The following is a 15,285-nucleotide window of genomic DNA, read 5'->3' as shown; positions in this document are numbered from 1 at the left end:
CAACTTCAACCAATCAATCACATGCTCAAATAATTCCTTAGATTTGTATTTAAAACAAAAACAATCCACCTGTTCAACAGGTCATTTTTGAGAAATGACATATCAGGTACTTAAAAAATTAGAATAGCCTCAGAGCACGCTGACCAAAGTTAACATAATTCTAAGGAATGTGAAAATGTATTTTCAATATTAACGGGTTTAAGGGAACTTTTTAGAACCACTTGCCTGTTCAAACTCCTCCATGTCTACTTCTCCATCTCCATTCAAATCAAACATCTTGAAGGCAATTTCAAAATTTCTCTGCGGAGCTGGAAGTGCAAAGGAGAGGGAAGCAGGAAGGGAGGGAAAAGAAAAATATTTAGAAGGCATTGACTAGAAAAAAATAATTTCTTTAAGAAAATAAGTGGCTCAACACTAAAATATAATACAAAAATCACAAAATGATTTATCTCAGTCAACCTTTTAGCAATACTTCTCAAAACTAAAAGGAATTTTGCCATGACCAGTGAAGATGGTTCTTGTCCATCTTTGTGTTTTAAAACTCAGTTTTGCTTTATTTTTTGAAAAGAATTATTTATCCACTTATTTAATTCTGTTTGTTATCATTATTTTTTAATTTGACCAGAGAGAGAGAAAAGGAAAGTGGGAAAGCAAGCTACCAGCTCTGGGACTTGAACCACAGTTGGCCATGTGGGAGTCCAGTGCCCTCAACCACCCTGCCAGCCTCCAGTTTTGCTTTCTTAGACACCATCTTCTTAGCTGTATAATATTGATGCAGTTGCTCTGCTGCTTAACTATATATTGAATAGTATATAATGAAGTTTTGGTCAATGACTGCCTGCATATACAACAGTGACCCAATAAGAAAACCATATTGTAGCCCCAAAAGATATGTATTTATTATATGTACACCAGGAATCATAATTTAAAAAAAAATAGGAACCCAAACAGGCTAACCTACTCCCCTTCTCTTCATTCCCCAGAGGTAGTGAAATGATGGTAATTCCACTCTTTCTCATTTATCTAGTATCACCTTTTACTTTGTAAAAAGCAGATTGTCACTGCTTGGCTTAGAGCAAAGTGCCTCTATCTTCTGCTGCTGCTTCTATTTTTTTTTAAAAGAGCTTTTTACTTAGGGCATGTGCACTTACTAGAGAGAGACAGTGAAAGGGAAAGTAGAGAAATCACTCCCAGAGGGGCTGGCCATCCCACAATCCCTTCTCCTCCATTCTCCTCCCGGGATCTTGGGCATGCATACACACACGCCTGGCGTGTTTTTCAAGCCAAGGGTCCAGGACTTGAACTGCAGTTGGCCATGTGGGAATCCAGCGACATAACCACTATGCTGTCTGCCGCTCCCCATTACACCATATTTTTACTGTATTTCTTCTATGTTTAGATTCACAAATACTTAACACCGTGTTAAAGTTGCCTACAGTATTCAGTTAATGACATGTACAAGTTAGCGGCCTAGGAGCAATACGGTATACCATATAACCTCATGTGTTGTAGGCTATACCATACGCCATCTAGGTTTTTGTAAATACACTCTATGATGTTCACACAACAAAAAAATTGCTTACTGACATATTTCTCAGAAAGTACCCCTATGGCTAAGTGATGCCTGACTGTATTATTTACTTGCACAAGAACGTCTGTCTGGGATGAGACATGTTGTATCAAAGTAAGGAGTTGAAACTCTGTCTTTGTCTTGCCTTTAAAATAAGCTAGTTTTCTACTTTTTTCTTTCTAGTCTTTGTATTATAAGTACAATCAGGAGTTCTGTGCATGTCATCTGCCAACAGGATAATGTCAGGTTGCTTTCTTATACTAATTTACTCATTATCACTATAGGTAGGCAGAAAAACATACTATAAGTTACTCAGCCCCCATTTCAATCATGTGAGCTGCATACACATAAACTGAGTAAAGTGTACTTAAATGTAAATATTAAGCTGGAGTTGAAAACATAAAAGGAAAAAAAAAAGCAAAACTTGACAAGATGATACATTTTGTTTCCTCTAAGTGAATGATGAAAACTCTTTTAACAATTCTTCAGTGTTCCTGAATCAATCACTATATACACTTTGTACATTTGAAATAAAACATGAACTTAACAGCCCTTCTCCCTTACTTACATGCTAAATGTTTTGGTAAAGAAAACTAAGTTGTTTATTTCCTTCCTTTGGTGCTTTAAATTTATATAGCTCTAGAGAATAAACCAAAATAAACATCTAACATATCCTAATATCACTGAATCAAATTTTCACTAACACCTTCTATACACAAATAAATAAAGTAAAAAAGGATAGGAGGGAGTTTATGTGTAGACAAAATACAGGCTTTGTACCTTATACTTAATTGTAGAGAATCCATAGTCCCATATTGCTCATAAATTTGTCAACAGTAACATGAGCTTGAATTCCCTTTCAGATGGCTAATCCTGGATTTTAGCTGACCTCCTCCAGGGGGGGATGGCCATGCCACAATCCCTTCTCCTCCATTCTCCTCTTGGGATCTTGGGCATACACGTATGCACGCCCAGCGTGAGTTTTAAGCCACTGGGTCTGGGACACGAACCGTGGTCGACCACGTGGGAGTCCAGCGACATAGCCATTACGCTAACTGCTGGTTCCCAAGTTTGTCATACATCCTTTAAAATAGGGGTCCCCAATCCCCAGGCCATGGATCAGTTCTGGCCCAACAGGGCGCAAGGCAGAGGGTGGATGGTGGGAGGGCATGGGCTTCATCTGTGTTTGCAGCTAATCTCCACCTCTTGTGTTGCAGCCTGGGTTCCGCCTCCTGTTGGACCAGCAGTGATACTGGATTCTCATGGGAGCATAAACTGTGTGTGACTGTCTCATTGCATATTGTAATGTGGTTGTAGTGGAAATGGTGTGTGCAGTGCACGGTGAATGTGATGTGCTTGGGTCATCCTGGGACCACTCACCCCTTTGCATGGAGGGATTGTTTTCCAAAGGGCTGGTACCTGGGGCTGGGAAGGCTGGAAACAATGCTTTAAAATGTACTGTCCTATTCTTCTCTATCGTCTCACATTTGCCCTACTTTACTCACATACATTATCTGTCCAATCCCTGTAGATCCCTGAGATTGTAAAAAAGGCAGACAATATGAAGCCACTAAAGTTTTAAGCAGGAGAGTGACATTTATAAAGAACATCTCTGACTGTGTGAAGGATGAGTTGGAAAAGAAGAGCTAGCTTCAGGGATTAGAGAAGCTCTTGTAAATGTTGAAAATGTGAACTGAGGTGATAGCAGTGGTAATGAAGAGGGAACAAATTTGAAACACCTTAAGAAGGCAGAAATTATGTAACTTAATGATTAGTTAGCTGTGATGGGTTAAGAGTGAAAGGGATGACAGCATGACTGGCTTAGACTAACGGGTAGCTTGCATGTGATTAACCAAGTGATAAAAGATAAAATATCATATGGGATCTGAATTCCAGGGGTCAACAGCATATTCAGGTGGAGGTATTCGGGAGATAATGGAAAATATGGGTCTAAACCTTAGGGGACAGAGAATAAGATTGGTTTGCTGCAAAGAACTTGAAATAAAGTTGCTCAAGGAGAACAGAGGGATTAAAAGAAGGATAAGGAAAGGATGGAATGCAGGTGGGAGTCAATATTTAAGATGTAAGAGGGGCTGGCTCCATGGCCTGGTGGTTAAGGCAGCCAGTCCACATAGGTGACTCTGTGGTTTGAGTCCTGGACACAGTGCTTGAGAAGCATTGCAAATGTGTGTGCATGTGTGTCTAAAATCTCGAGAGGAGGGAGAAATGAAGAGGGGACTGTGGTATGATGCTATGGTGTGATTGTTCCCTATGGGAGGTGCTTTCTTTCTCTCCTCTTCATCTCTTTAGGGTGAGTGTCCATGCCCTATGACAAAATAATTTTAAAAAATAATTATTTAAAAATTATTATTAACTTTTTAATTGGGCCAGAAAGAGAGAGAGAAGGGAAGTATGAAAGCAAGTTGCCAGGTCCATGACTGGAACTGTAGTTGGCCATGTGGGAATCCAGCATCTCAACCACCATGTCACCTGCCATCCCCATGACAAAATTAAAAAAAAAAAAATGATGTAAGGGAAGGCAAAGGAAGCAGTGACAGAGGAGGTGGCATCAGCATCAGGAAGACAGAGTCCAAATAAATAGATGTAGGAAAAAAATTTAGTGAGAGCCAAAGATGTTCTCTAGGTGGATTAAAGCAGCACTCCCACCCTCTATCTCCACAGAGGTTTCGCTGCAAGCATAACATTTCAGCTTTACCATAATATTTTACTCTTACTGTCCTGTGAGTTTCATAAAGACACACGCCTGAATCATTTAAATATCTGAGTTATCCTGGCAAACCATAGTTAATATTTCCTCCATGGGACCAGCAGGTGGCATGGTGGCTAAGGTGCTGGACAGTCCCACATGGCCGACCACGGTTCGAGTCCCAGGCCTGGGGGCTTGCTTTCTCGGTTTCCCTCTCTCTCTCTGTGTGTGTGTCTTTCTCTGCTCATATTAAGAATAAATGAATGAATAAATAAAATTAAATTAAAAAGTAATTATTAAAAAATATATTTCCTCCTACAATAAGGTTCAATTCATTTTACCTAACAAAGCAAACCCTGCACTGCTGGAGGTTTCTCTTTTTCTCCTGGCTTAGTTACTTCCCAACAGTCTTTGCTTTAAGAGCACTTATTAAAGTATATGTGCTAACACTTTAGAGGCCACACTCCGGCGTGCAGGCCACTGCTGAGGCAAGCTGTGGACACTCCCACGGGCCTCACAAAACATATAAGCTTTAAGACGTTCAGGGTTTATGCTAACTCATAACCTGTTTCCACAGGAAGGTTCTGAGAGAAGAATTCCTTCCATTTCTAGGCTATTTATAGACTGCAGTTAGACTTTCTCCTCTGCTAAAAACAGTAGAATCTACTTTCTACACAAGGATTTCCAAAATGGTCTTAACATATGTTCAAACTGATTAAAACAATAAAATTCTATACAAAGTTCATCATTGTACATCTTTTACTTAGATTTCCATGACAATCTTTGGTACTAGAATATGGGAGCTATATTAGTATGTTCTGGTTAAGAATTCATTTTTATAATGTTATTTTACCCTTAGCAATAATGATAACAACAACAACAACTCTAGACTGTTCTCTTAAGCACACATTTTTCTACTTTGCTTTAGCAATAAGGAAAAGAAAACAAACCTCCTTTGTTCTATGTGGAGCTAGTCAAATGGTCAGAGGGCAACATCACTAGCTGTCTTGAGACTTTCAGGGCTGTTTCCTTTACCGTTCTTTAATAGAAAATTCACTAGACTAGGGCTCTAATTCTGGCTCTTCCAACAACATAATGAGTCATTTTGGTGCCTTAAATTCTTTTTTGGTAATACTGACAGAATGATGAAAAAATGAATAGGTTAGAGCCTAAGCAAGCTTTTTATTTTCTGTTGGTTTGATTGATTCTCCTACCAATGAATTCCCACCTGTATTATTCTATTTTTAAAAAGATGCTGTAGGATAAACAAGGTATTTAATATGTAATATCAGAGAATTCACAATTTAAAAACTTTAGAATATTATCCTCTATTTAATTGATGAACTTTTATATTGAACTTACAAGGATGATCATATAATCTTTGCCCGATTAATTCTGATAGGGAAGTGTGTGTGTGTGTGTGTGTGTGTGTGTGTATGTGTGTCTAAAATCTCATGAGGACAGAGAAACAGAGAAGAGTTTATGGTGCTTAGGCCTCAACCTAAGCGTTGTTGACCATACTAACTGAACTTTATCCCTCATGCAGAGCCCAAATTTACTTTGTGTGGCCCCTACAAGCCATCATAGCTTGAAAACTATATCTGTTTCCTCCCCTAAATGATGACACTCTGAATAAACATAAACTATTCCATCTCTTCTAGAGAAAAGTTCTCAGAACTTATTTCCAGAACTTTGATATATTAATAGCCTTTTACGGAGGCACTTGAAATGGAGAATGCCTCCTATAAATACAGTATCCTAAATATGACATCCTCTCTAGAAACAACAGGACAATTTCTTCACAGAGTAATGGATTAGCATCATTATAGTAGGGCTTAGTGTCTTGCTTTTTAGATAATATTGGGTCATTGAGAAAGTCACGACATTTTCTATGCAAAAATGCATCATGACTTTTCTGATGAACTAATATTAAGGTTAGGAGGTGGGGGAGAAAACCCTATAAAATTAGATTTTTAAAAAATGACCCTCCAGAAATTCTGAATGTCTTAAGGTATCATGACCAGGCACATTGTCGAGGGCATGTTTCTGCCCTTCACACAGTGTGCAGGAAATAAGTTTCCATGGTGCAGTGGTGTTGCAGCTGTATAACATTCCTTGGGATGATGTAGCTTCAGAAGAAAGATGCTATGTAAAATGAAAATATCCTAAGAATGATTTTAAAAATACTTAAGCAACAGCAGATCAATTTTCTCTGCATTGACCTAGTAAGTTTGCTGAAGTCTGATTTCATTTCTGATTACAGATAGTTTGATAGTCTGTTAGTCTTTTTAGCATTTTGAAATAGTATCTTAAGTGCCAGGTTAACACTATAGCTAATAGAATGATAAAAACAAAATGCACAAAGTCAAGGAATAGTCTTTTTTATAAAACTATATTTTTTATATTTCATTTTTATATGCAGCTGAGTATGAAGGCACGTTCACGTGAGGCAAGGCGTAATATGAGTAGCACCACTAGTTCAACCCCTTCTCCTTGATTTCTCTCTCCTTTCAGGATTTTGCACACATATGCACATACACCCAGAGTGTTTGTCTCAAGCCACTGGGTCAGGACTTGAACCTGATGGTCAGCCATAATCCAGTTGACTTAATCACCAGGCCATGGGGTGACTAACTGTTACACGTTTCTGCTGCAACTCAGAAGCCTTACAGTCAGGCTTGCTCTCATCTTTATTTAGTGTAAGTATCTGCTAGCTAAAATATCTACCGCTAATCTGGAAGCCTAAAGTCAATGGAGGTGCTGACAATAACTATGGCATTCTGCTCTGGAATCAGGAAAATATGTATTTCTAAAATCGTAAGTTCTGGAATGGTTAAAAAAACCAAAAATCCAGGGCCAGCCTGTACCCTGGTGGTTAAGGCAGCTGGATCCATACAACTTGACTTCATGGTTTGAGTCCTGGACCTGGTAGCTTAAAAAACATGCCAGGTACATCCTGACAGGATGGAGAAATGGAGGAGAAGGAATTGCAGTGAGACCATTCCCTATGGGAAGAGATACTTTCTCTCTCTCTCTCCCTCCCATACCCTCTAGCAAACTGAAAAATAAATAAATAAATAAATAAATAAATAAATAAATAAATAAATAAATAAATCCATCCATCCATATAGGAGCAGGCCAGCAGCCCTGACAGAACTTGAGTTTGCCTGTGGCCGAGGCTAGCAGAGAAGACACTAAAGAGTCCACTCCAGGTTGAGTCTTAGTCTGGCATGCATGCCTCTGCAGCATGTGACAGTCCTGGCCAGCCCCAACACCATCTCTCTGAGCTGGTGACATGGCTGTTTGTCTAGAGTATTATAAAGGCTGCAGAGTCTTCCTCAAAGGCAGCATCTCTACTGGAGTGACTCATTGGAGGCCTCTGTTGGCACTAGCAAGGGGAAGAAGCAGATCTACCACCATCACTTTGCAGTGCCCATAGGACTGCATAGGCCCAGAGCCATTACGGGTCCCCTGGATAGCATCTCAGATTTTCTCACACTCTGAATGCAGTTCACGGCTTCTTCTCTAAGTCTGAATTAAAACAGGAACAGGGCAGTCATCTGGATCAGTCACTTAGTGCCTTGAGCCATGAAGGCTGACAGAAAGTGTCCCCACTCTGGGAGAACTCAGGTAAATCCAGTTGTAGCCTCAATAACCTGAGTAGCCACAAGTTGATGGCTTGGGGTGTAGAGAGGAGGGGATTTAAAAAAAATTCCCTTGTGAAATGATGAATGCCAAGAATAAAAGGGAAAAAAAAAAATCCTCAGCAATCTTGGAGAAAAAAAATAGTTACCAGGAAGAAGAAAGTACTAGGTTGTATCGTAATTCTCTATAGCATTTGCAAACTACAGAACAAGTGCTACAGAATTTTGAGCAAAAACAACTGCTATCTAAGAATTCCATAAATATGAAGTCATCATTTATCTACATTAGCAACAGAAGATATTATCAGACATGCAAGGACTTTGAAATTGTATAATTCACATAACCTTCCTTATAAAATTCCACAAGAGACAGTAACAAAAGCCTGGTGCAAGTGTCAGAAAACTATGACCTGCTGGCTAGCCATTTGTTTATAAAATGTCTAAGGCTGTGTTTGAGCTGAGTAGTTGCAACAGATGTGTTATTAGGCCACAAACCTAAAATACCTGTGGCCTGTCCCTTTAAGAAAGAATATGCCAACCCTGACTGAGCACATTCTTCAGCCAACAAGAAAAATCAATCAGAATAAAGAAATGAAAACAGGAAGATGAGAGCAATTAAATAAATTAAGTGAGCCATAAAATCAGTAAAACAGAATTAAGCTTAAATAATGGTTAATACAATAATAATGGCATCTGACATTTATGAAATACTTATTATGTATCAAGCACTTTACACAAATTATTTAACCCTCTCAACTTCCCTGTGGTACTATTAATATACATCCTTTTTAAAAAAAAAAAGAAGAGAAAGAAAAAGTAACTAAAGTATAGAGTATGTCTTGGGTCATAGAGCCAGGATTCAAATCCATACAAGTCTACAAGAGAATGCACTCTTGGCTATTACCCCAAAATGGGCACAGAATAATGAAGCATGAAAAAGAACTTTTTAAAGTGAAAAATACATAATATAAAATTCTCTGAAAATAATGATCATTATATATTAACAATATATAATAATCATTATATCTAATAATATCCAATAATAATTGTAATTATATATAATAATAATTAATATCTAATAATAACTTGGACTTTAAAACAGTAGATTTCATTGTAAAAGTTAAGTGGGGAGAAGAAAGTGAAAAGTAAGCTAAAATTGTCAACTACATTTTCAATAGGTGACACTGAACGATACAGGTGGATTCACCTTAGATAAAATACCAACATGCATGCATGCATGCACACACACACACAGATAAATACACTTGAAGATCACCACTAATATAAAAATACTGGAATTATCAAGGGAAAATACTCTAATAGTAAAGCAAAAGGCCTACATGAAAAAAGTACCAAGAGAGCATAAAAAACACAATATAAAGTAACAAAAATAAAACTACAGAAATCACCACAAAGTTAGATGAATGAATATGCTCAATTAAAAAAAAAATTTCAGGGTCAGCAGATGGCAATAATGTCACTGGACTCCCACGTAGTTAACTGTGGTTTGAGTCCTGGACCTGGAGATTTAAAACTCACGCCGGGGATGTGTGTGTGTGTGTGCCCAAGATTCCAAGAGGAGAATGGAGGAAAAGGGAGTGTGGTGTGGTCATCTCCCACGGGGATGATTTCTCACTTTCTGTCTCTCTGTCTCTGCCTCTCTGGTGAGTGCATGTGCCCAATAGCAAAAATCTCTTTCCAAAGAAAAACAAAAACAAAAACAACTCAGGTTGTATTAAACTATTTTACTTATTAGAAGCATAACAAAAATAAAATAACACAGAAAGATTTTAAAAGAAGGAAGTAAAAGAAAATTAAATAGAAATAAAGAAGTGTAATATCAGACAGAAATAAACTAAAGGAAAAGGATTTCGTAATGAAAACCTTTTTTTTTTTCTTTTTTGCTATGTGTCGGCACTCACCAGAGAGAGAGAGACAGAAAGGAGAGAGAACCTCCCATGGGACACTCATGGTACAATCCCTTCTCTGTCTGGAATTTTGGGTATGAGCAAAACATGCCTAGTGTGTTTCTTAAGTCACTGGGTCCAGGACTCAGCACGTGCAGTTAGTTACATGGGACCTAGCTGCCTTAACCACAGGCCACGGAGTTGACTCCTAAAGCCATTTTCAACATGCAAACAGGCACCAACGATAATGAGTAACTAATATTTAACCACAGGATAATGCAATCTCAAAATACGTAAAAAAGAAAAATTAGATATTAAGGAGAAAGTGATAGCTTATTCTATGACATACTGTATTTTGTAGAAAATTTAATAAGGTCTTAGAGACTTTACATACTATGAACCACGAATTCAATTTAATGATATATTGAACACTGCATTATGTAAACAGGGTCTAAATAGATATTTTTTGAAATGTTCAAGGGACATTTAAAAAACTAATTATATATTAGTTCTCTCTCTCTCACACACACACACACACACAAACTCACATAACAAACATATATGACAAGCATAAAAAAGAACTTAACAAATGTAGCATTTTAATTACTATGATGCAATAAAACAATGCCAAAGGGGTAAAAGAACTTGGATCAGGCTAGATGACAAAAACCAAACCAAACCAAACCAAAACCAAAACCAAACAAACAAACAAACAAACAAAAAAACCCACTTCTTAAATTCCATCGATTTTTAAAGGAGTTTTGGTCCAGCCACGATGGCACAGGTGGTGGGGAACCACAGCATGATACTGGAGCATCTGAGAAGGCCCACAGATGGGATTCCAGGTCAGCCTGAAAATGCTGGTGTGCCTGTGTTTGTGCCTCTGCAGAAAGGATCTCTGACCCTCTCAGGGATCTCTCCATCTTTCAAGAAAGAAGGAAACCTGAGGAAAATCTTAAATTTAAGACAGAGAGCTGGCCCTATGGCAAGTGGTTACAGAAGTTGAATCTCGCATGGTCATGGTTTGAGTCCTGCCCCTTGTAGCTCGAGAAACATGCTGGATGCATGTGTGTGGTACCCAAAACTCCCATGTGACTAACTAGTTTTCCAGTTCTGGCCTTGGTGTCTTAAAAAATATGCAGGGCACATGGGTATATCCAGGATCCTGATTGGAGAAAAAAGGATTGCAGAATAATCAGACCCCATTGTGGGGTACTTTCTCTCTTTCTCTCTCCGTCTCTCTCTCTTACATATTCAAGTACACGTCCCCTCTGGCTTTTAAAAAAACCCCTAAAATTCATATACAGTTATTTCATTTCTAAGATTTTTTTGAGAGGTTTTTGCTATAGGGTGCATGTGCTCACCAGGCCTTCAGCAGAAGATTCCTCATGGCTCCTGCAAAGTAGTCATTTTGCGTGGCGCACAAGCATGCTGTGCAGTTTCTATTTTGTGCTTTTTTTTTTTTTAAAGAAAAACAATAATTATAATTTTTTTTTCATTTCCCCCCCCATTTTTCTGTTTGTTGTTGTTGTTGTTTCTCTCTCTCTTTTTCATTTTCTTTTTCTCACCTCTCCATTCCTCAGATGACTAGAAATCATCGCAGGACCACAAGAAATATGGGAAAGCAAGAAAATACCTCTCCTCCAAGGGAAAAGAAGAAATCCTCTTCATCCATAAGCAGTTCAATGGAAATCATGAATATGTCTGATAAAGAATTTAGAACATTCATAATGGCAAAGCTAACAGAGATGGAAGAGAAGAGAGACAATGAACTGCAGAAGAGAAAGGAGAAAGAAGTTGACAAGTTCCAGGAGATGAGGAAATTCTTACAAGATCTAAAAGAGGAATTACATATTTTAAAAAAGAATCAAACGGAACTGTTAGAGATGAAGTAATACAGGAAGTCAAAATCTTCCTTGAAAGTATTAAAAGCAGACTAGATCATACAGAATATAGAATCTCAGATGTAGAAGAGAAAATTGCTGGCCTAGAAAAATCTACCACAAAGACTGAGAAAATGGCCCCAAAATTTGAGAATAATATATAAGTACTAGATACCATCAAACATCCAACATCTGGATAATTGGCATTCTAGAAGGCAAAGAGACTCATAAGGGCATTGATAATCTATTCCATGAAATCCTGCAAGAAAACTTTCCAAACCTAGAGAGGCACTCAAAGATCCAGTCCCAAGAAATACAAAGGACCCCAAATAGAATCAACCCAAGAAGATCTTCTCCAAGACACATTATAGCCAGGCTGACCAAAACCACAGACAAAGACAAGATACTAAGATTGGCAAGAGAAAAACATCAAGTTACCTACGAAGGATATCCCATCAGGCTAACAGCAGACCTCTCATTGGAAACAATGCGAGTGAGGAAAGAATGGGAAAATATATTCAAAGTGTTAAGAGAAAAGCAATTTCAGCCAAGAATACTGTACCCAGCTAGATTACCTTTCATGTGGGAAGAAAAGACGCATGCACACTATAGCAAATCGAATAAACTTGAAGTTGAAGAGTGTGGCTTTTTGTGAAGTTTAAACCATTAGTATTAGGACAGGGGAGAGTAGACAACTGATATTTTTTGCATCTTCATCTATGCTGGGCTTTTCTAATTTTTATTTATTTTATTTATTTTTGCTTCATTGTAATGCATGATCCATTTAATCCTTACAACAATCCCAAAGCATAAGAATTAATGATTTCCATTTTAGGGGCAAGGAAACTATGGATGAACAGGTGAAGAAAATGTCCCAGGATCATAACAGCTGGCACTTGGAGAGGTGGCTCTGGACCACCTCTGTTCTAGTTGCTCTGAGAACCACAAAGACGCTTGGGTGTCTTGCTCACCGGGGGCTGCAGCTTCCTCCTTTACATTAAAAGGCCTGTGCCTCTTCGCATTGCTCCTGGGCAGCCAGCTTCCTCTATAGCAAAGTAATTTGCAGTTGTATTGCTAGAACTTTAGCTTTTGAAAGTCATCCCTCTAAAGCTGCCTTCTCGGGAGTATCAGGTCAGGAGATCAAGCTCTCTTTTCTCTGAAGGTGTTGCAATCTGCCTTGACTAGGTACACATCAGACCACACCCAGCCTCTTTCTCCACGAAGAGCATGAACTCTGAGATGACTTGGCTACTATTTCACAGGAGTTCTCTCCCTTTTTCTTCTTCAGGCAGTTCACCCTGGTTGCAACGAAATTAGGCTCAAAATAGATGCCTCCCTCTGCCCCCAACCTCTGGTTTCGGAGAGATTAAATTGCTGAGACAAACCATAAGTGGATTCTAATGCGTTCATTGCTTTTACGGAACAATCGTTCCTGCGATGAATAGTGGCTGTAAATAGAGCTGACAAGGTAATTAGACTGGGAGATGACCGGATTTCTGTGCACGTGTGTGTGTGTGAATATGAATTTTTATTGTGTGCATGAGAGCTTACAGGGTCTTATTTGAGCCTTCCTCTGAGCATGCTGCTATAATTATGAATGCATGCGGTTTTAAGTAGAGCTCTATTGGCAAGTGTGTGCAATTTTGTGTGAAACAGCAACACGTGACTTTGTATGAGATGGCCAATATAGAACAGTGGTTACGAGCATACATTTTTATTTTATTTTATTTTATTTATTTATTTTAGCTTGACTAGGGGTGAGGAGAAAGAGAGAAAGTGAGAAAGTGAGAAAGCAAGCCACCAGGTCTGGGAATTGAACCATGGTTGGCCATGTGGGAGTCCAGTGTCCCTAACCACCACATCACCTGCCGGCCCCCCATAATAAATTTTACACTAGGAAACTAAAATGCTCAAAAAGCTACACCATGCCTCGAGCCAGCAGGTGGCATGGTGGTTAAAGGTGCTAGACTCCCACATAGTTGACTGTGTGCCCAAGATCGTGAGATGAGAATGGAGGAGAAAGGATTGTGGCGTGGCCATCCTCCCTGGGGGGTGATTTCTTGCTTTCTGTCTCTCTCTGTCTTTCTGGTGAGTGCACGCACCCTATATAGCAAAAAACAAAAAACAAAAAACCCCAAAAAACAAAAAACCTCTCCAAAAAAGAAAATAGAAAGATAGATTATTTCAACCACATCTGGAAGATGTTGGAGTATATAAATGCAACTGGAAAGTCCTCTTTTCTAAATCTCTTGGGGAAAAAAGAAAAACAACCCACCAAACCAATGAGTAGTTAGAACAATTCTGGAAGTTGAAAAATGTTAACCTTTTTTAATTCAGTGTGCAAAACTATTTTTAGTTGCTGACTAAATAGTAGGTATATGTGGGGAAGGACAAAATATGGGGGACGGAAGAAAACTACCCTGATATTAATTTACGGTACTCTGATATAAACGTAGGAGGGACACAAGGAGAGAAAGGCTCTATATCTCTCCCTCCTTCGTCAAGTTTAAGAGCAACCCTGTGACAGATGAGTGAGCACAGGATGGCTAAAGTTAATTATATAATTGTCTGGAGGCTGCACAGAGTCAGTGTTTCTAATCTGGTACTAAATAGTGGATTAGACATCCAAAGTATTTGGCCTACGGAGGTATTCTAGGTACATAAATCTGAACTACATTATAAGTGTCTCTCTCTCTCTCTTTAAAAATAATTATTTTATTTAACTTTATTTATTTATTTTAATTTTACCAGAGAGGGACAGAGAGAGAGAGAGAGAGAGAAAGCAAACCGCCAGGTACAGGACTTGAACCACAATTGGCCACGTGAATGTTAACCTTTTTTAATTCAGTGTGCAAAACTATTTTTAGTTGCTGACTAAATAGTAGGTATATGTGGGGAAGGACAAAATATGGGGGACGGAAGAAAACTACCCTGATATTAATTTACGGTACTCTGATATAAACGTAGGAGGGACACAAGGAGAGAAAGGCTCTATATCTCTCCCTCCTTCGTCAAGTTTAAGAGCAACCCTGTGACAGATGAGTGAGCACAGGATGGCTAAAGTTAATTATATAATTGTCTGGAGGCTGCACAGAGTCAGTGTTTCTAATCTGGTACTAAATAGTGGATTAGACATCCAAAGTATTTGGCCTACGGAGGTATTCTAGGTACATAAATCTGAACTACATTATAAGTGTCTCTCTCTCTCTCTTTAAAAATAATTATTTTATTTAACTTTATTTATTTATTTTAATTTTACCAGAGAGGGACAGAGAGAGAGAGAGAGAGAAAGCAAACCGCCAGGTCCAGGACTTGAACCACAATTGGCCACGTGGGAGTCCAGCACCTTTAACCACCATACTACCTGCCAGCCCCCTTTTCTCTTTCTCTCTCTCTCTGCTATAAGAATTTTACATCTTTTACGTTTTTATTTATGCTTGCCAAGGTATTAGTAAGATGACTTTATGGCATTTTATAGTACCACTGAACAAAGACATTACTAAAAGATAGGTTTTGTAAATGCTAAGAATAATTAATTTTATAGGTGTTACAAAAGAGAGAAAAGCTTCAAAAG

The 15,285-nt window shown here is 38.4% G+C and overlaps 1 protein-coding gene across 2 annotated transcripts in view; it reads right to left on the bottom strand.

The window, feature by feature from the left end:
• Nucleotides 1-15,285, bottom strand: part of MICU1 (mitochondrial calcium uptake 1) — a 288,729-nt gene that overhangs the window by 145,145 nt on the left and 128,299 nt on the right. For both annotated transcript variants that reach the window (XM_006170082.3, XM_006170083.3), the window contains one exon: nt 226-308. In XM_006170082.3, the coding sequence (XP_006170144.1) occupies nt 226-308 (83 nt within the window). The remainder of the gene's footprint in view (nt 1-225; nt 309-15,285) is intronic.

This window comes from Tupaia chinensis, unplaced genomic scaffold, assembly GCF_000334495.1.
Source record: "Tupaia chinensis unplaced genomic scaffold, TupChi_1.0 Scaffold148012_1, whole genome shotgun sequence".
NCBI classification, from domain to species: Eukaryota; Metazoa; Chordata; class Mammalia; order Scandentia; family Tupaiidae; genus Tupaia; species Tupaia belangeri.
This window is presented reverse-complemented; position numbering and strand designations above follow the sequence as displayed.